Genomic DNA, 21,241 nt, shown 5'->3' with positions numbered 1-21,241 from the left:
TTTCAGCAAAAGGTCCCGCACCCATTGTGAACCAAAAAATCTCCTTTAACATATCCTGTCTCTCGCACCTGCAGGTGATTGAGTTCGATGACGGCTCTGGTTCAGTGCTAAGAATTCAGCCATTGCGCACGCCCAGAGATGAAGCCATATATGAATGCGTCGCCTCCAACAGTGTTGGAGAGACGAGCGCTACCACCAGACTCACTGTTTTACGTGGTAGGTCCTTCTTAACAATCCCCAAAAGAAAAAAAAATATATACACACACCCGCACCACTAACTCGCCCTTTTCTACCAACTAACACAGGTAAGCTTGCATTTTACTGTTTTCTGTCTGTCGTGTCCTCTTTTCTTTGTTTCTCACCCTCGTTCTACACAGTCAAATGCAATATGAGACTCTGGTTGCACTCACGTTGTGTATTCTAACTTGATAAGATTTAGTCCATTAGCCATTTAGCCAAGTAAGTTTCCGTCTCTAACTGACTTAAGTCATTTGCATACAGATTTCTGACACAATAATTAAGATGCCAGTTAAATTATGCAAATAGCCATCTATTCCTAGCCTGCGGTGGTTTAATGGAAAAGCTCAGCAATAATTGTCAAATCACTAATTTTTCATCTCTGCACTTCAGCTTTGATATTCATTTGACCGTGCAGAAAATAAAGCAGCGTATTCTCATTGGATTAACAAGCATATATTGTTTATGGAATTATTCTCGTGGCAGGTTGACTCAAAGTCAGCGTCTTCCGGTGACCAGCGGTTGTTAATACGCAGCACTGCTGTAACATGTGTAACAACCCAGGTGGGAAAGGTCAGCCACTTTGTTTACTTCCAGAGAGCAGTAAGAATAAAAGTCAGATGACAAATATCATGCTGGATGACAGAGGATCTTTTATAATAAGCACTGAGCAAACTTTTTTTTTATCTTTTTATCTTACACATAACATTCCATTCAAAGGCAAATGTGTGGTGGCCCTGAGCTCAAAAGGCTGCGTAATATCTCTCTAAAACACGACTTGTTTGGCGGTGAATGGAGAAAATGGCTTTAGAAAAAAAAAAAAAGCCTTGGGCGGCTTGAATGAGGTGTGCTCCATTATGTGCCACAATTACACAACATGGCAAATGAGTTCCTATTGAGAGGGGTGCTTCCATCCTATAGAAAAAAAAAAAGCTGGCTCTGCGAGTCTCTGAAGCTCCCTCTCCCCCACTCCCACCACCCCCCCACTTCTTATCTCACCAGTGAGCCAACAAAAGGCCCTTCGCACTGTCTCCAGAGGCCGATTGAAAGAGAAAGGTGGCACGTTCACATGCAGCTCTCTCTTGTTTACTCTGGAGTGCAGTATGTGTATGTACGTATGTGTGTGTGCGCTCTCACTCACATGCAATATTGTGCACGTTTCCTCTCCCCTTTCACTCTCGCTCTGTCTCTTTCTCACACACACACACACACACACACACCAACAGATAGGCTCAGGGACGGGTAGAAGCTGCTCTTCCCGGCTTGCCAGCCTAGCATTAGCATGTTTATTACTATTTCCATTTTGCTCTTCTGCTCACTCTCCTTTTCCATCAATGTATTGAAGGTGAGTAGAGGCCTATCACGTTAAAAAAAAAAAAAAAAAAATGGAAAAACAGGAGCAAGCTCCTTCTCCCTCTGCTTTGGCGCAAATATAAAGTTGTGCTCCCCCACATTGCCACCTGTGGATACAAAGTATTCGTAATGTAAATTTGTACAATTTTATATAATCTGTCAAATTTGAGTTCTGAAACAACAGGTATTCAATCAACACCTGGTTTGAGCATTTACATTTGCGAGGTCTGGTTTTACATACCGTTACGCACACTGGTAGCAGTCCCTTTAAAAATCTAGCAATATATAATATAACTGCATAATCCTTATAAGAAGTCATAACAGAGGTCACAGCTTCACGAAGGAAAGGAAGCGCAATGAAAATGAAGTCAGAACAATGAGGATTATTATGATAACAAACCGTAAGTCTCCTTTCTCTTATAATTCAAGCTGTAGACAATATTAAAACACAATTCCAACACAAGGATGACTGCGACTCTCAGGAAGCTGACGGGAAGCTGACACACAGCCTTGTAAGGGCACAGAACTGTACGACCAACAAGAGACAACACAAGGTTACGTCATTGATGCATTATATATTATTTAAGAGAGCTAAAAGCCTCCTCGTCCCAAAAATACTTTGTACTGTAAAAAGAAATAGGACACTGCTGGTTTGTACCTCATCATTCCACATGACATAAATGGCAGTTTGAAAAATACAACCACACATTTTTAAATCTAGTCTGTTACTATGACAAAAAAACAAAAAGTGTTCCTCCCCTCCTTTGGCCATTTCAGTGGAGAAATACTAAACTTGCACAAAAATGCAGGATTGGAGCGATAAATAAATAAGCAAATAAAGATAAGTGCTATTACACCAGGCCTAATACATAGAAAGTGACTGTTCGCTTAGTTCATTTGGGCTCCAATGGTCTGTGGAAACGACTGCAAAGCATCTGTTGTGGGAAGCTCGCCACAGGGGGTGATGCCTAATTCCATGAAGGAAAAGCACATTGTTGTAATTGCCATGTTATGAGGAGAGGGGCCTTGAGGTGACAAATCCAAAGTACCACGGGGTATTAGTATTCGGATGGGCCTCCAACTTGATGGGAATCGGCATTAGTAATGAACTTCCAGGCTTGGAGAAGCGATTTGCATGAAAGGCGAACCCAGAAATGTAATGATGTTCCGAGTCAAATCTGCCAGGCTACGCCATGAGTTACGGGCTTTGTTGTTGCACTTTTTGCACCCTCCGTTTTGATTATCAGTGAGCGATGATCTGACTTGTACGTGATTCGTGTCTTTGAATTAAAGACGTCTTGATTTGCTTGAGAATTGAGAATGACAAGAAGGCCTTGAAAAATGAAGAAAAAGCACACTTTGGGTGTCACGGACGGAATATGATTTCAGTAAAGTGGTATTTGATCTAATTTATGACTACGGCTCTGCAAGATATTTGCATACACATGTGTCCTCATGGTGAGCCTCTCACAATCAATGTTCGCACGGTTAGATAACCTCTTAACCATGAGTGAACAAAGGAACCTTAAAATGTGGCCAGAACACCTTTTGGGGTCTCGACTGCCTTCCAGCAGAATGACGTGTGCATTTAAGTGCTGCAGTTCATGATTCAGGCATGATTAAGGATTTATATTGCATCCTGATACTCCCATTATTCTGTCAACAGCCATTTCCTGTGCCCCACACACAAGCGAGTAAACTTATGCAGCTGTGCACAACTTGACAGTGGGAGCGGAAAATGGGAAGCCGCTCTCGTGTGACGGAAAAACAGAATGCATCATTTCCATTTGTATGGAATGGTGCAACGTCACGGTCAAAGCTGTGTTGCTGAGACACATCTTTCCACATACAATAAAAGGACTGCAACACGATCAGTGATTATTCATAGACGATGTATACACTCAGGCTCTTTGTCATCGTTGCGCGAAAAATGGTTTCCACGTCTAATAAAAGGCACCAGCTGCTTAATTTATAATCCAAATCGAGTTAAATGATATACATTAAGATGCGGGTCAACATTAACTGCGTGGACCTGCCGACTGGGGCAAAAAGAACAAACACAAAAACATTGAGGGTTAACTAATAATAATGATTAAAATGTCCCTTAATTCAATTCTCATCATCTTTCATCTGTGTGCTCTTGCACCACTTCTAACAAGTGCAGAGTGCAAGATGAACAAAAAACGGTCCGCATTTTCAAATTGCTTTGGAAGATAAATGCTGTGTCAGCTGTCCTGGCCTGTCTGACCAAGTGTTGCAGTCGGAGGGGAAGCAAGTGACCATTGTAAAATTACTGTGTTTGTGATCAGTGGTTTGCAAAAAAGGAGAGGATGGGGCCAGGAGCTTCCGTACAATTCTCTGGTTTACTGGCGGGAGCTGTATAGATGGCGAGGCCTGAGCCGCCACATGGAACACTCAATTTTGTTAGAAAAAAAATAAGCTGCATTTTTCCTCCAAAGAACGCTGCTGGGGAAACATGCTGACTCACCAAGAGGGGTTTTAAATATAAAACTAACTTCTTGGGATACAAGGTTTTACACAATTAATACAAATTTCCTGTTATTTTGCACTGCTGTTTCGGAGGACACCGGTGTTTTAAGTCGTCATTTAAGTATGTGCAGCATACTTTCTTCTCTCAAACCGCCTTTCTGTCTCTTACCTCAGCATGCCGGGACAAGCAGTGACTGAGTGCAGCCACCTTCACAGAGAATCAGTTATCATCATGTCCATTAGATGTTTCATAAAATATCTGCAGGCAGAGTTATTGCTTGGGATTTGGCCAGCACTGCCTTGATGCTAATCTGCTCTCGATTCCCAACTTTACTCGCTCGTACGTCACAAAAATGGAGCACATAATGACAAGTTATTCATTATCGTAATTAAAAAGATGGAGTTGACTGTCCTCACAGAAATTGATCTCTTCTCAGAAAAAAAATTATATATTATATATATATATAGTATATAATTTTTTATATATATGTGCTCCATATATATATATATATAATGTACTGTGTGGTTAATCATGAGAGCCAATCAGTATCTATAGTATGCAGGATGATTTAAAACAAAGCTGCTGCTGACAAGATGGATGTGAGACTTTACGCTCTGCATAGTGTGTGAGAAAACATCTGCTGGGGCCTCAAAAAGACTTGGACTGCACTCTGACCATGATAAATAACTCTGCACATGTTGAGGCCCAGAATTTGTTTTAATAAAAGTAAACACAGCCTACTAAATTAATAATTATTGATTCAGACAAATTAGGAATGTGCTGTATTTTCTTTTTCTAGTTGCTTGCTATAGAAGCCACTGTCCTCCGCAGTGACCTCACAGTACCGGCAGTATAATAAGGCAGTACGTTTATGTATATGTTTCTTATCAAAGTACATCTAAGGTGTGATGACAGAATGAGGTTAACACTTGAAAATGTTTCTTTCTGAGATCTTTGATCTGAGCACATACAAGACTTCCAGGTGTAAATATAGTAAATATAATTTAGTAAATTCTTATAAGATACATTATGTGTTATGTAAAAGTAAAGAAGACAAAGACTCTGCACAAGCAGTCTGTGCTTTCCACATTTGGTATACTGCTGATGTCAGCATGTTGACACTGTCACAATGACAACGCCAAGCCTCTCCACACCATGCAGCTATCATGTTTACCAGGTACACCATCCTATTTCTGCATGTCAGCGTGATAACATATGCTACGTCCTCTGAAAGTTATATCATGAACAAATATTCAATCAGGATTTCTTTTTTTAGCGACATCTATTTAATTTTAGCTAGATAATTTACTATCTGCCTTTGTGGATGTAACAGGATACTGTTATCTGGTGGTAGAAATTACTAGAGGCCCCGAGATACAACACTATCCCAACACTTGAGTCACAATATGATATCATTGTGATTTAACACATTTTGGGATATGCTGAGCATTGCGGTAACATATTGCAAATATTGCAATTTATTACTTTTTCCCCCTCACCTATGTCCTATTAAGCGAATATAGAGCTGGGAACATCTTTTTCTGGTTTCCATAATGTGCTCGGTAGAGCTGCTGAACATAGGACCCTTTGCCATGTTTCCGTTAAATGCCATACAAATCTGGGGAACATAGGAATGACTCCTCCGCATGCACTTCACAGTGGCTGCGACTGCTTCTGGTACTATCAGGCACACGTCGGAAAGAAAAATCACTTCCCCAAACAGAGTGCACCGGACTACATCCAACACACAAGTCACCCAGTGGCCACCTTCCTACAGGGGAGGGTTCGGCTGGTAACAACGCACTGCATGACAGAACACAGCGCATTTTCACAAAGGGATATTCCATCGACTCGAGGAAATACAGGGTCATACAATGAGGAGTGTCTGAGCCAGGTAGCCAAGGGGTGCTAATGTTAGCAGCTTTGATCTCAGCCGCAATCAAAAGTGATTTTCTACGAGCTGAGGCGGATGCTGCAGGGTCGTTCTTCATGGATCTAATGATCTCGAGAATCCTCTCAAGAGGAGAACGGCCGCTTGCTAATTACAACGAAACAACTTCGGATGTGGAAAAAGTGATTTTTGGGTGTTATTAGTTGTCTTTACAAAATTACAAAATTCAGTACAACAAAGATAAGTGCAGTGACTAAGTCAGAGCAAAGGGGGACAAAACCTGAACTGCACGTTTCATCAGCTTTTTAAGTCAAATCTCAAAACGTGGCAATATAGCAATTTCTATAGCTGTCTGCTGTGACACCCAACGTCTCCCACAGTCACATTTAGGGGAGAATGCCTTACTGCTAAATTTGAAAAGCCTGATATAACCCCGTTTTCCATTAGGGCTCTGAGAGCCAAGAGGTCCCCTCTGCAGGATGTTAGCAAGCATGGATAATCTCAATACTCCCCTCTCCTGTAGCAAGCTTTTAGCTATATAAATTATTGAAATGGCTGGTACAAGGTTTTTTTTTTCCTTTCTCAGGAGGAAGTGAACTTGTATGAAGTCAGTTTCCTCAGACATTCATACCGCACGTCTCCCCGAGTATCCGGCAGAGTCTGATGATACCATGTTCAAACGAAAGAATCCCAAGCCATGACCCATAAACATATCTGGCACTGTCATGCACAAAATTGCTAAAAGTGATTAAAGTTCAGAGGATTTCGTGGAGGCATTCTGACAGCTGACGGGATACCACTTCGCCGGTGAAGCAATACACACCTCAACAGAAACGTATGAACACCGCCACGCACGAGTTTGTACCCTTTAAAAAGGTCTGAAAGAATACACAGACTTCTGTAACCACGCAGATGATATGCCTCGTGACAATCCATGCCAAGACATTAGAAACGCCTGTTGGATCAAACTAACCCGCCTGCTTCTGAATGTACAGTACATGAAGGTACATGAAGGTACATGAAGGTAAATGAAGCAACTCAGCGTCTCACAGTTCTGCCTTCTGTCTGTTTTCCTGCCCGGTCGGACGACTCACCCAGTCGCTGATTCTCTCTTGACCTCCCGCCGGGTCCAGCTTCTGGCCTTGGCCTTTCTTAGGCGCCCCTACACAGACAAAGCAAAATGAATCAACCTAAACAGTTTAATTTGACTTCATGGTAAATGTCGACACGTACACATACTTTATTAAACTTTGAAATACCAAACATAAAGTCATCCCGAGTGGGCCATAAGAGGGTAAATATACAATGAACAAGCCTGAAACATAAAAACAGAACAGATGTCTGGCGGTATATGCTTCAAAGTAACGGGAGCGTTGGCGAGAACGGAGGCCTCCCTAAAGGGAAGGTAGTGTGCGCTCGTTAATACATTCCTTTCCTCGTCCTCTTTATTTGTGAATGCTTAATGCACTCAAGAGGATCAAATGAGGGTTGATGGACTGTTAGGAAAAAAGCTAAAAAAGAAAAAAGAGAGGCTTCTTAAGGTGCTTCGTGTGACATAAATTTCAGCTTTGTGTTTGGCAAATAGCTGAAAGCATTGTCAAATAGTTTTCTCCTTTCTCTGATGAATATTACTAATAACAACTGGAAAAAAAATGCTGATGGCAGATAAGATGACAAGAGCAAAAGTTTTTTTGTTTTTTTTTCTTCCCCCGACTGAATAAATGGGGTACTGTTTTCTGAAGTAAATGGAATCATTGCTCAAGGTAACAACCAGCAAATGGAATATGCAAAGTGAAATCCTGAGGAGGGCGGGAGAAGGACAGAAGGGAGAGAAGGCAGGAGACAGACAAAGACGGATCGAGGGAGTCGTTAACATAAAGCAACTTTAAAGTCTCAGCTGCAGTGAAACGAGTCGGATGAAGTCAGTAAAAGTAAGGCGAACACAAAAGACAACGGCGGAGTGGAAGAAAGACGTGATTGCAGGTAGAGCAGGTCTTGAAGTCTCCCTCTCTACCGTCCCCCCCAGGTGATCTTTACTCAGAACAGTACATCTGGCGGAGTCGGCGTGGAGTCTGTAAAGCAAGAAGTGTGTGTGTGTGTGGGGTGGGGGGGCATTTGAGCGTAAATGGAGCTTTGTGCCTGGCTTCCTGCCTGCCTTGCTGCTTGCCCAGCCAGGCCTACAGAGAAAGGCCCCCTCTCCGCCCTTCCTGCTTCATCTCTTCTTTTCATCTCCCTCTTTACCCATCCATTTTAGCACTACCCCCGAGGGGCATCCGACACTAACACTCCCTCTCTGCTTTCATTCTCTTCCTTCCATTCCCTTCGCTTATGTTGTAAATGGAGGAATACCACAGCTAATCCGTCATGTTTATGAATGACGTGGGGCCTACGAATGGTTGGGGCGCCTTGCCAGAAGTGGCGTACATCTCTGTTGCATGCCCTCTGCTTGGCTGATCCAATCTGCCCCAGCAGCAACGGCCATAAACAAAATTAAAAGAAAAAATGTCTATGGGGGATGGCAGGCTTGGAGGACCACTCAGCTGAGTCATTTTAAAGCTTTTTTTTTTTTTTTGAAAATCTGTTTCCCCGTGACTTTCTATCAAATTCCAACTAAAATCCCAAAACGGCTCACGAGAGCTCACGTCAGTTTAAGACTTTCCAATGTTGTCTTTAAGGGAGTAGTGGGAACCAAATTCTAAACCATCCCAACAATGTCAACACTCTTTGTAATGGTACATGAAAACTACACATCATAATTCTCTGGTATGGTGGGACATCAATGGTGAAAAGTTACTCCCCCCCCCCTATAGAATAAAAAGTATTATGTTTTCCACAAAATAAATGTACTTGCTTAACTGTACACGAGAACGGATTTGAAGTGTTTATTAAGAAAATCCTGGCGTTTTCTTGCGTGTTTTACTTTGGCGAGAGGATGTTGAATTCAGAGTTTTACAACTAGTTCTCCAAAGTCATTCAGAGGGAGGAACGGCTCAGATTGTTCATCTGTGAAGGTTTTTCTGAGGAAAAAAAAAGGGGCCCGATGATTAATAGATGGAATTTACAATGGTTTCCTCATAATCTCAGGCATTAGGTTAGGATTTTTAATGACAAATAAGCAGCATTCAATTAATTATACAATCTCAAAGTGGATTTATGGAAGAAACAATCAGTGCGGGGCAAAGGGGGAGAGGATGCTATTTTTCACCGAGACAGACTGCCATGAACCTCGGGTTAGGAGGGCTTTCTGCGCCTTCACCTTCCCCCTCCGATATTTCGTTGAAACATTCATCATCACGGGAGTTTTAAAGAAGACACCGGAGAGTATTTCACAAGCCATTCCTTCTTCAATCCTTTGGGCAACATCGGTAAAATAAAATTTTAGTGGATAGTCGATGGTCCCTCGTTGTCTGCCCTCGGGCCTTAGCAGTTTCCTCAAAGAGACTGTATTTGTTCAGCAAATTACTGAACTACCTTTTAGAAGTACAGAGCTTGTGAGAGTTAATGCCACTTTGTGCCAGAGTGGGAATGTTCCTCTTAAAACGCTATTACACTAAATTGAAATTAGCTGTTTGAGCCAACTGTGGCACATTCACAGTAATATTCATTAGTGTGCTCTGTACCTGTAGAATCAACTAATAGGCTAAAGTGAAGTTTATTTTCCTCAGCCTAGCTAAACTTTTACTGCAAATTTCTGTTGCACTGAAAGATCTATTTTTTTTCACTGCACAAAATACTGTACACAAGGGCACATTTGCAAAAGTATGTTCTGATGTACAGCTTTTCTGAAAGCCCTTGTGAGGACGCGAGTTTTTTTTTTGTTTTTTTTTTCACCTAAAACCTCACATTTACCAGACAGTGTGTAAATGTCCAACTGCGACAGCTACAGTGCTCCTACAGACACATACACGGTAAACGGTCAGTCATTAGGTGCTAGATCGTAGAAGTACACCTTTTACATACAAAACTACCCACTCCATGGATGGATCATGGGATTTAATAGCAAACATGAACTTTCCAGCACTGTGCGAGATACAAGAGGATTAGTTCTGACCTGCGAGTCCTGCACAGATGCATTTGTAAACCTAAACTGGAGAGCAGTCATGCCTTGCCACTTAACATTTTCTGAAATCAGTTCATCTAAGGCTCTGGAACATAAAGAGACCGTGGCACCAGACATATAATCGGGATGTGCTCTCACATTTGAGTTCGGCAGGAGTCTTTTCCAGTCAGTGCAACCATAAAGACCACATCAGTCCAGATACACGCCATGTTTTAAAACAATTTTGAGGTTGACTCAGAGTTCAATAGCTTGGATCCATTAAAAGAGCATCACAGAAAGGTGAATTAAAAAAAAATATCCACCACCACACACCAGCGTCTGCTTTACTTGATGGAAGTGCTGAGCATTTTGTTTTCCATTATTGGATTACTTAAGCAATATCTGCCCAATGCAGGTGCCTGGAGGCTTATTTGGGAGATCTGGCTCAAAGGAAGCTCTCAGGGAAAACCTAATCTTATTTAGACCGGACAACATATGTGCCAAACAGCACTGGGATGTATCAACGAGATAAATACAGGCTTTAGATTCTCTGAGGGCATTTAGGGAAAATTTAGACATCTCAATTCATCATTTCTTTATTTTGCTCAGCAGTGATACACGAGTGTTTCTACGCTGGATGTTTGTCTGACTTGTTGCCCTCTAAATTAATGGCTAAACGTGCCACTCATGAATGCTACTGTATGCCTTACGTCAAGGGTTATCACTTTTACTTGCAACTCAACTATTCCAAGCACGCAGCGCAAGGACATCTGTAAGATGACGACATTGCCCGGGCATGTGTGGGGGAGAATTATACAAAAACTGTTGCATCTATTCCAGATCCAGGTGTACATATTTCCTGTTTGGAGTACTAGAATAAAGTTGAAATAAACTAAGATAAGAGACTATATTTAAAAGGCCTTCAAGACCAAATAAAGTAAACATCAAATGTCAGTTTTTCCATAAAAGTTGGACACAAGCAAGACAAAATATTAAAATGTCCTCATGGTCCCATGATCAAAGATTTATGTGGGGAAGTGTTTCCTGCAAAAATATTTGGGCAGAATGATAGATGGAGTGTTCAGTAAGGAAACTCCAAGTTTGCGATTGTAACTGATAAAGGTGGGCTGAAATTTAGAAGCTGTCAGTCATTGGGTGCCAGATCGTAAAAGTACACCTTTTAACCACAGCATAAAGTGTACCTTGAAAATAGAGCAAAGAAATCAGCGGTGGTGTGGGTGAAAGTGGTGAAGCATTAGCGAGGGGAAAGAGGAAAATAGAACAGATGCCGTCATAGAATTGGCACAAAATGGAATTGCTGCCTTCCTTTGTTAATCAAGAGCTCTTAGGTTTGGTTGAGTAATTTTGTTTGTGTGAAAACAAAAGCATAATTAACAGTTCTCTCTCCCATGCCAAAGGAAAAAAAATAATTGAATATGTCAGTGGAACAGGAGCCGAACAGAACATTTTGTTGAAGAGCATTCAGGTCGTCTCTGAACGGATCTATTAACTAGGCTTGCCACAAATTTTTAGAGAACTGTAAACAAATTATACTGGATGTTGTTTCCGTGTTAATGTGCTCTAAATCAACAACCTAATTTTTTTTGCCATAGGCGCCAAATGTTCGTGAGGAAACTCGGCGCTATCCTTCCACAAAGATGGACTCCGACTGAAATATAGTCTCAAATTCTCATTATGTAAATACATTCAAATTGTGTGCATGGATTGGTATTCCTTATCGATAACATCTAACTAGTTTATAAAACACTGTCCTACTTTAGTCTAGGCAAGCTAATGGTTTCGGTTTGAAGGTGCAAAATACTGGGAGGGGAAATGCAAATAGAACAATTTAGCACCTGTAATAATATTTACTAATCCTGAAAGGAGAATTTAGAGGATCTCATCCACCGCCCCTCCTCTTTTATTACAGACGTTGTATTATTAAGGCTTTTTTTTATCACCTTTTTGTTTTTCCTACAGTATTGACTTTCTTGCTGATAATCTCCGACATAGCGTTTTGTTATTGTTATATTTATATTTCTTAATTTCAATGGGATCATATTTCCTTTTCCTTTTGCGGTCGTGAGTTTTCCATTGCTGGAATCACTTTAACACAAGCAAAGCCCTCATTTAAACACAGCGATTTGCACCTGATTTCAATGACGCAATTACTCTCAGTAAATCACTTGCAAAACGGGTGCAAAAAAAAAACTTTGCCAACTTTTGGAAGGAACACGCAATTTAGTACCCTTTATTTGAGATCTTAGTGAATCAGGCCCTAACGCTGCTAAATTCCCTGATCTTCCTTCTATTTTTTTTTTTATTTTTTTATTTTTCAGCGTGGAAAGAGCTTTAATCAGAATCCCTCAACTTCAAATTATATGCTACGGTGTGGTAGGGAAAAAAATGGTTTTGGCTCAGGCTGCTGAGAAAAATAAGCAGTGCTGTCACACTGCACGGGTAATGTTTTGTGGCTTTCTTAGCTGGCTAAAGTCTTATCTTGGGAGGGGCAGTGAGAATCAGATTGATTCCTAAACTGGGCAAAAATAATCCCTAGGACAAAGAAAAACGGAGTGTAAAATGTAAGAGTGTCATACTTGAAGACATCTGCCCCAAATTCTCACACTTCCATAATCCAGCATCTTTAGCTAAAGCGGGATTCCTGAACAACAATACATCTTGACACATACTTTTCTCCACCATGCTGCCACAGCAAGTGACCTGTGACAGCCTCTTTGAGGAGATTGTATCCACTCAAATACGTCCAACAAATATATCTTATTATGGCCTGCAGGGATTTTCCCTGAAGAATAACCTCAAGCGCGGGGTGAAAAGTCTTGTTCCGCTTGGGGGGGAAAGGGGTCGGACCAAATCCAATCCTTGTGCAGCAACCACAGAACTAAAGCCAGAATGTGACCAGAAAGGTTTATGTTTTTATGGCTTTGCTTGGAAAGTCCGGTGCAACAAAGGCTTACATTCTTTTCGGATTCCTTTATTGGGTATTTTTGGAGCCAAATGTGATTTCAGTGTCATAAAAGAGGACCCATAACTCACATAATCAATGGGACTTCACATTTCACTTAATTTCCTGACCATTACGTTGTTTTTGTGTTACTTCCTGATGAAGGTCATTATTTTCAGAACATTGCATAGCATTTTGACATCTCCACAGCCCACTGCGTAAATCAAGATTTTTATTAGATAATCTGCAAACCTACTCTACTTAAAACTGCAAAGCTTTCAGCTTAAGTACATATAATATTAGCACAGTGTCAATATCTAGCAACACCAACTCACAGTGAAATTGCTTTGTTTCAAACCTGTGTTCTCTGTACAGTTTGACATTCATCTAATAAAAAAAAAAAGAGCAATAGCAAAGGCAGGCTAATGTTTCTGCTGACCCTGTGTAGGAGCTAAGGAGGACAAACAAACAGGCTTTTCATTTTGATGTGTGGACCCAGCGGCACACAGCTGTCAACATATGACCATAAGTTCAACTCAAGCAGACATCCTGGCTATCCTGGATAGTTCTACTATCTGGCTCCCCTGTCTTTCTAATGAAAGGTGTAGCACTAACTAAGCAAACTTGTGAACAGTAACTAATCACACCTTTATCTGCAGAGACTCCATTACACAGATTTAATTAAACCTAAAACAGAGGATATAGGACATAGGATAAGCATTTCCCCTCGGGGATTAATAAAGTAACTACCTAACCTAACCTATTGTCACTCAACTCGCGACACCACAGCAAGTGTATGTTTTACTTTGAACAGAGAGTCTGTTTATGTGGGTAGCAGCTGCGGTATGACAACAAATTGCGCAGAATGTATTGCTGCACTCAAGTGACATTTTAGAAACTGGAATGGCCACCGTTGTCATACAAGGAAAATGTGATTTCACTTATGCTCTTATTTTGTGTGAGTGATCAATAGATATAATCTGCTAATGGGGTGGGTTTATGTCCAATGGCCTTAAGTCTTCTGCAAAAATCTGCTCACTGAGGTACTTTTTGAGCCAATGTCCTTACCTCCTATACTTGGCACCACACACTCATATAGCCTGATAGTCTGGCAGTGGCTAATGTGTGCAAATTGTCATTGGGAGTCTTTTTATATCAAGTACCAGTGCTCAGCACTTCTTTAGAAGGTGACTTCAGCATTTCTCTCCCTTCCATCTCATTTAGTGTGTAGATCCATTGTTGAATATACAGTATGGGTCTGTAAAGCAGAAACTGCCCTTGTCTTAGACTGTCCTTGAGATTGCAGTCCTCAGCGAGGTAGAATAAGGAAGCAAAGCAAAATTTAAAAAAAAAAAAAAAACTTTCCTTTTTTTTCTTTTAATTTCACCTTTCAGGTTTAACTTTCATATATTGGGCAGTATAGCTTCACGCCGTATGTTCAGGTCAGACAGCACATAACATATTAACCCCTACCTACATATACAACAACCAACAGACTACAAGTACAGCAAACATTTCCAATCTCCGCTCTTATCAGGCTGCAGCTCAGACTTCCTAAAGCTGTAATGAAGCAGCTCCTTGCTGACAATTTATGTAACTCGAAAACCAACCTCATGATTGTTAGCGAAACTGCAAAGATAGCACATGGGAAAAACTGCTAGCTCCTTGGCTCTTGGTTGATTAATTATTTCAATCTTTACTTTTAACACCTTGTCAATAACCCAACTTCTCCAAAATGTACAGCATGTGTGATTAAACAGTGATTAATCTGATTTCACTTTGGTCTCTTGGCCTCGTATGGAAAATGCTGCAGCAGCTCTGTTGACGTGCGTTGTTAATCACAGCACAAGCTACCAAATGTGTTCAATTCCCCTCCCTTTATTTACTATCACAATGGTAATTCACTTCCCAGGGAAATAAATGAGTCTACAGCTGAGACTTGCAAACAGCTTGAGAAAATCAAAATACTTTTGTTTATTATTTTTTATGTCTAAATCTGAAGTTCCATGTGAGGAACGTTTTTTTTTAGAGACCTCACTGTTTATGTCATGACGTTGTGGCCATTTAAGATGAGCACGAGTCCACAGAGAGGCTGTAAATTACATTTCTGGGCTGAGTAAGAATGCATTCAAAAGGCCAAAAACCTTTGTAACAGATCATTAATTTTAAACGCCGTGCCTGGAGTCATATCAGCTGCCTGCACTGGAATTACGGGCGAGCATCATGTCACTGTCATTGTACAGGAGGGGGAAGATGGGTTTGGCGAAAGTGCCCTTTGTTCGCTTGACCCGTCTCGTTTAAAAAAAAAAAAATGGTGACACGTTAATCAGTTGTGTGAATTGGGCATAAATACTGTGACAGGATCCTGATCTAGGCTAAACTTTTTTTGCAATTTAAAATAAATGTGGCCCCACACCCTCTTCTTTTCTACTTAGAGTTGGTTAACCAGGGACATTACATCCTGCAGCATAAGAACAATTCTGACATCTTAAAAGGGACAGCTAAATTATGATCTCTTGAGCACGTTGTTTAAGAATATACTGCAATTTCACAGGAGTTGCTTTTTAGTTCGCATGGATTGTCACATCCAATTACTATATTCAACACGCATCCATGCTCTGAGGCTTGCTTCTGGCTATTGTGTTTGATCAGGTATACTTTTGACTCACTGTAGAATCAACTAATTGTCTGTTCGACCTTGAACAGGCTGCAGGGAGCTTGGACAGGAGCTACCTTGTACAATTAATTCATTTTCTCCTCCTCCCTGTCTTTTGCCATTTGAATGAGCAGTGCAGTTTCTCAAATTCAACTCTTCTTTCATTCCTTGATAGTTGTTAACATAGTGTTTTTAGATAAGATAAGTGGTTACGACCAACCTTTTTTTCTGTTACTACTGCAGGAATGCATGCACGGGCTTATGGTACTAACAAGTACTCCAACCCATACGACCATACAGGTCATTTTTTTTCTACCTTATTTTACAACCCACAGGACTGTTTCCTAAATTAACGCCTCTGGTTAGGTTAAACCACTCAGTTGGGGTGAGATAATAAGATAATGGCTTGAGTTAAAATGATGACTTTAACAGCGTTGTTTATTACTTTCTTAACATTATGCAACCTTCGTGGTCACGGTTTTTTAAAAGCGGGAAGCGAACAGCAGTCTCCTGCACGCAAGTCTGTCGCTGTATTAAAACATGCACCGTCCACCAAACCCACATCCTCCTAACAAGAAAAAAACATGCATTACATCTGAACAGCCTCACTTCTCCGGGACACCGCATGGTTATTAATTTATAAGACCACTAGAAGACATTTCACTTTAAAACATAGCTGTGGGTCATAATAAGCTGCTTGCACCAAAGACCTATGGGGTCGTATTTGTTTTGGAGGAGGACGGCCTATTATGTACTGTACCTTGTGCAAAATAAATAGCTGTTGCTACCTGGGCATTCTTTTCACATTTGTGTTGATTATGTTCACCAACATGGACAGATTGAATATTGCATTTGTATTCCTATTTTTTTTTTTTTTACCTCTTTTACAAAACCAATGTCAGGAAGCTAATACTACCTGAAGACAATCAAATTAACATCCAAAGACAAGAGGATGCACTATATATGTACCCATATGAGTACAGTCAGGCCAAACAACATTCACAATTCACAATCATTTCTAAAAGTTTTATCCTAAAATTATTCACATCCTTCAGCTTTACTTTCCCACTTTAATTATGATGTGAATTCAATATGGGCACTCTGTGACTGAGGGGAATTCACTAAGTGGTTGTTATTTTAATGAGCAGCAATTTTGTGCCAACAACAAGCAAACACAATGGCAGACACCTACAAACTTTTAACAAGAGTAAAGCCAGAGCCTCTCTCATTACCTTAATGGACACTGAAATGGGTAACGAGAACATATATATTGTACATCATGTGAAGGAATTACGGCGATTAACCATAAGGATGCACGGGCCAAGATAACTTGTATATCTAACAGCGCGCACTTGCCAAGAAAATGTCCAGTTGTGAAGGTAGCGCATGCACTATATAGGATTAGAAGTCATAAAACCAATTCAAAAAGCTTTAAGATAACGTTGTTGTTTGGCTGTCCATTTTCAAACATGCAACAACCCTTCCCATCGCTCATCAGTTCAGGCAGGGACACAGAGTTGCATTGGAAAGTTTTGCGGTTAAGTCTGAAGTCACTCATTTGTAATACAGTCTATTTCTGAGAGGATTTATCCATGGAGGTGGTTTCTCATGCCAGATACCCAAAAGCATTGTTGGAAGGCAGCCACGATTGTCGTTTGGCTGTGTGCAGGCTACGGCATCTCAAAGCTGTTTCCAGACTGATGTCGCCTCATGAAAATTTAATGAAGAAATAGTTTCCAAAAAGGTGCCGTTTACGAAAGCCACAGAAGACACTAATTAGCCGTATCACAGCAGGGAAAGGAAAACTCGAGGTGCACACAAACCTCGTCGGCATTCAGAACAAGCAGGTCTTGTTTTGCAGGTTAACACTTAGCGAACATCGCAGAGGCAGACGTTTAGCGTATGGGGGTGGGGGGATCTTATAGTGGATGGAATATTCCAATCCGCAGCCTCTCAGAGATCATCCCTTGCTGCAAGCCAAAAATACTTCCTGTTCAAAGCTGTGAGCTTCAGACAGAGCTGCTTTGATTTTCTTTGTTTTGCGAAAAGAACATGTTTGGAGCAAAGTGCAACGCGAGTTATCTGCTCTCACATCCCAAACGGCGGCAAGATGTAGCCCGCCATTCTTCAGTCAGAAAGCTGAGACACCGGCAGGGACAGCTCAAACGAGCCAGCAAAGCCATCTGCCATCATCAAAGAACATCACAGCTCCACCTCTCCTGAGCCGGTGCAACTCTGTCCCCTCCTTTCCATCACTAAAGACAGAATTTGACAATTTTTTTTGTTTTGTTTTTGCTATCTTGTAGAGAATTAGATGATACGATTAACACCGCTGTCAGATCTGTTTGTTATAAATAAAGTTATCACTGGAGAGTTTTAGCGTAGCTTTGCATAAAGAGTCAAAACGGGGAGTTGTATCTCATATAGCTGTCGTCAAAAGTCTCGGCCAACAAAGCAAGTGATATCAGGTTTGTTTAATCCAAACTATTGAGCTGTTTCTCAGTGTTAATGCAAAGCTAAGATAGCCAGCTGCTGGCTGTAGCTTCTCGAAATAATGAACTATTTAGGAATGAATAATACCGTCACTTGTCGTGTTTTTCCATTGTCACATTTTCGTTCGTTTTGTGTCCTTGTCAATACCAAATGTACAAATAGAAAACCCTGTTTTAATGTCTCAGTTTTAGAATTGATTATTTCGCCGTTGAGTTAGTAGAAACCCTCAGCTCTACATTGTCTATATTTTCTTATTCTTTCTCTCCGTCTTTACTCATTCTGTTGCTCTGCACTCCTCCGACTGACTCTCTACTGGTCCCCACACCCCTCACTAGCACAGGGTTTGATGAAGACCACCGATGTGCTCAGTCTGACATCTGCCACAATGTCTCTAACCTGTTTCCAGAGGACCAGCTGCCCCCTGGTTTCCCCACCATAGACATGGGCCCACAGTTGAAAGTGGTGGAGCGAACACGCACTGCCACGATGCTCTGTGCTGCCAGCGGCAACCCCGACCCAGACATCTCCTGGTTCAAAGACTTCCTCCCCGTCAACACCACCAACAACAATGGACGCATTAAACAGCTCAGATCAGGTAGGTTTCCTCTGCTGAAAACGTAATTACCGAGCAGGGAGTCTTCTTTCCTGTTTTCTTCTATCTGATCTGCTCCCCCTATTGTATCCTCTGTTCTTTCATCCTCTTCTTTCTCCCATCATTTAACTTCTCATTTGGCTTTTAATTTTGTAGGAAATGGCATTGTTTCTACTATTTCCTGTCCTCTACTCTGTTCACCCCGGTGTGTGTCGTCTGTTTGTCTCCCTTTGTCTTCCAGTGTTGTCATGGGCTGTTGGGATTGTTCCCCCTCTGTGTTTGCTGGCTTCTGCCCTAACTTCTGCCCTCATTGCTCACTGCTGTGTCTTTTTACAAAGAATTATTTTTGCTGTTTTCTGTTGATTTCCTTTCCACTGCATTGGTGCAGTATTTTTTTTTTTTTTTTTAAAAGAACCATTTTCTTCATTTATTATGTCTTTTTTTCAACAATTAATATTCAACATTCGGCTTCATTCAGAATCTGCAAAGGAGTGCACATGATTTTAAAATAGGAAGACAAATGAATCAGCGTTATCGTGCATTTGTTGAAATTTTCCTTCCTAAAGACTGTACCAGTCACCTCCTTTGAATAGATATTTTCTTTGTTTAAGCACCTTTTTTAGGTTCACAAAAAACATTTAATTCTGAACGCTAATCAGCCACAGTAGTGCGTAAAACTTCATAAAGCTCTCCCCCCTTGATTCTTTGACTTTACAGTCCCTGCTTTAATGTCTAGATGCCAGCTTTGTTTTTATTTGCCTGTGACACACCCTAATATACCCATTCGCCTCAGTAACTTAAGTTTGATTTCAATATCTCGAAAGAGAAATGATCCTATTTTCTAAAAATGTTACCCTAGCTTGCAGCTTTATGTGCCAGCTAACAACAACACATTACAATAACTACTTACTTAAATTTTAAGTCTTGTATGTTTGACCACCTGTCTTCACAGATTTCACAGCTGTCCATTGTTAAATCATCGTGTTAACCTTACTTCCTTGCTGACTTGTTTTCAACAGAACTGTGTAGAATTAACCCTTATTTCTAACATGCGACTTTGATTCACATAGAGTTGATAAAGCATTAACGAAACCTTGTTAACTAAACTTACTTAAAGAATATATAATCATATTCTTATGCTGTTTTTCTTCTCTCTATATTTTTAAATCTACAGAATCCTTTGGTAAGTGCTTAGCTCTAAAGCACACATCACCCCCACTAATTTCCATGTTCCAACAACTATTAAAATGCATGGCATGCATTTTACTAACAGATAGTTTAGTTTGAGGGCTACTACTAGAGGCACACACTCTTCCCTCACCCCACGGTGTTCAAGTGTCCTACAGTGTCACCTTAGCTGGAGATTATAATCACATAAATTGAATTTAGTGTTGTCATATACTGACCTGGGTAATGACCTGTCCTCACATGTTTGTTACTCACTCACTGACCCACCACCTACTTATCTAATCCTTTAACACCAGCACCTTAGGAATGGAAATATTCAAGAACTTTTAGCGAGATGACCAGAGCTGGTCAAGAGAAGGGATCACAAGTTGTTGTTTTTTATTTATCTTTCTTTTTTAAATATATTTGCTCTCAACCTCACACACACAAAGTCCTGAAAGTCTTTCCCTTCAGTAGATGGTCTTCAGAAGCCATTGCCACTTCCAAAATGGCACCTCCCCGTGGTACATCAATGTACAAGTTCTTCTCTCTGACCTATGATTTTTCTATGATGAATCCTGTCTTTCTTTGCCAGTAGAGTACAGAAAAGTTCTTATTCTCTTTCTCTCTCCTTTCTCTTTCCTGTAGTACCTATATTTACGTACCCTGTTAAATCTAATTTGATTCTTCTTCCAAAGCCCCCAGCCTCTATCTACTCGTACTAATGCTTCTTCTTTCTAATCTTATTTGCATTCATATTATCCACCCAGGTGGTACACCAATAAGAGGTAAGAGTGCTGAACTGACGTTCACAGAATGAAAGTAATACAAATTCATTCTTGCTGTCAACCCATCCATTCACTTGAATCACCTCCATTTTTGTCCTGTTTACCAAGACCAAATCCCATTTCGTTCATATGGACCTTCCTTTTTATTTGTCCTGTTTCGTTGACTAAATTTGTATTTCATCTTTTTGTCTATGCTTTATTTACTCCTTTCTATTCTTGTTTCGAGAGCCCGTTTAGCTCAGTTGTGATATGCTTGCCCCGGCTCAAATAAGCATATCCAATGACAATTATTTTTCAAACTATATTTTTACGTTCATTTTTGTTTTCTTTTTGGCCATAGCGAATCATGTGTCCCTCTTTTTGTCCAACTAAAACAACCAAGCATTTTTCCCCCTTAGCTGTTCTTGTTCAGCACTAAAACAATGCACAGATGCTGTGGAATCACGCAGGCATGCTGAAGACAACATTGCCTCTCCTCTGCTTTTTTCCTCCCAAAGAATTCTTTCTATCTTTGCAAACTATTTTTTTTCCATTTCTTCTATTTGCTTTCCTCTCCTGTACCTCTACAAAAA

The 21,241-nt window shown here is 40.7% G+C and overlaps 1 protein-coding gene across 39 annotated transcripts in view; it reads left to right on the top strand.

Moving 5' to 3' along the window:
- The window catches only part of LOC138210910 (receptor-type tyrosine-protein phosphatase delta-like), a 348,424-nt gene that overhangs the window by 280,648 nt on the left and 46,535 nt on the right, over positions 1–21,241 (top strand). For 19 of the 39 annotated variants that reach the window (XM_069170312.1, XM_069170313.1, XM_069170300.1 and 16 more), the window contains 4 exons: positions 75–216; positions 18,529–18,717; positions 19,889–19,897; positions 20,652–20,669. In XM_069170312.1, the coding sequence (XP_069026413.1) occupies positions 75–216; positions 18,529–18,717; positions 19,889–19,897; positions 20,652–20,669 (358 nt within the window). The remainder of the gene's footprint in view (positions 1–74; positions 217–18,528; positions 18,718–19,888; positions 19,898–20,651; positions 20,670–21,241) is intronic. The other 20 variants (XM_069170302.1, XM_069170333.1, XM_069170301.1 and 17 more) reach the window with 2 other exon arrangements.

The sequence above is a fragment of the Embiotoca jacksoni genome, unplaced genomic scaffold (assembly GCF_022577435.1).
Source record: "Embiotoca jacksoni isolate LCO1_2020_lvr unplaced genomic scaffold, fEmbJac1.0.p SCAF_49, whole genome shotgun sequence".
Classification (NCBI taxonomy): Eukaryota; Metazoa; Chordata; class Actinopteri; family Embiotocidae; genus Embiotoca; species Embiotoca jacksoni.
The sequence above is the reverse complement of the archived record's forward strand: the minus strand, read 5'-3'. Positions and strand labels throughout refer to the sequence as shown.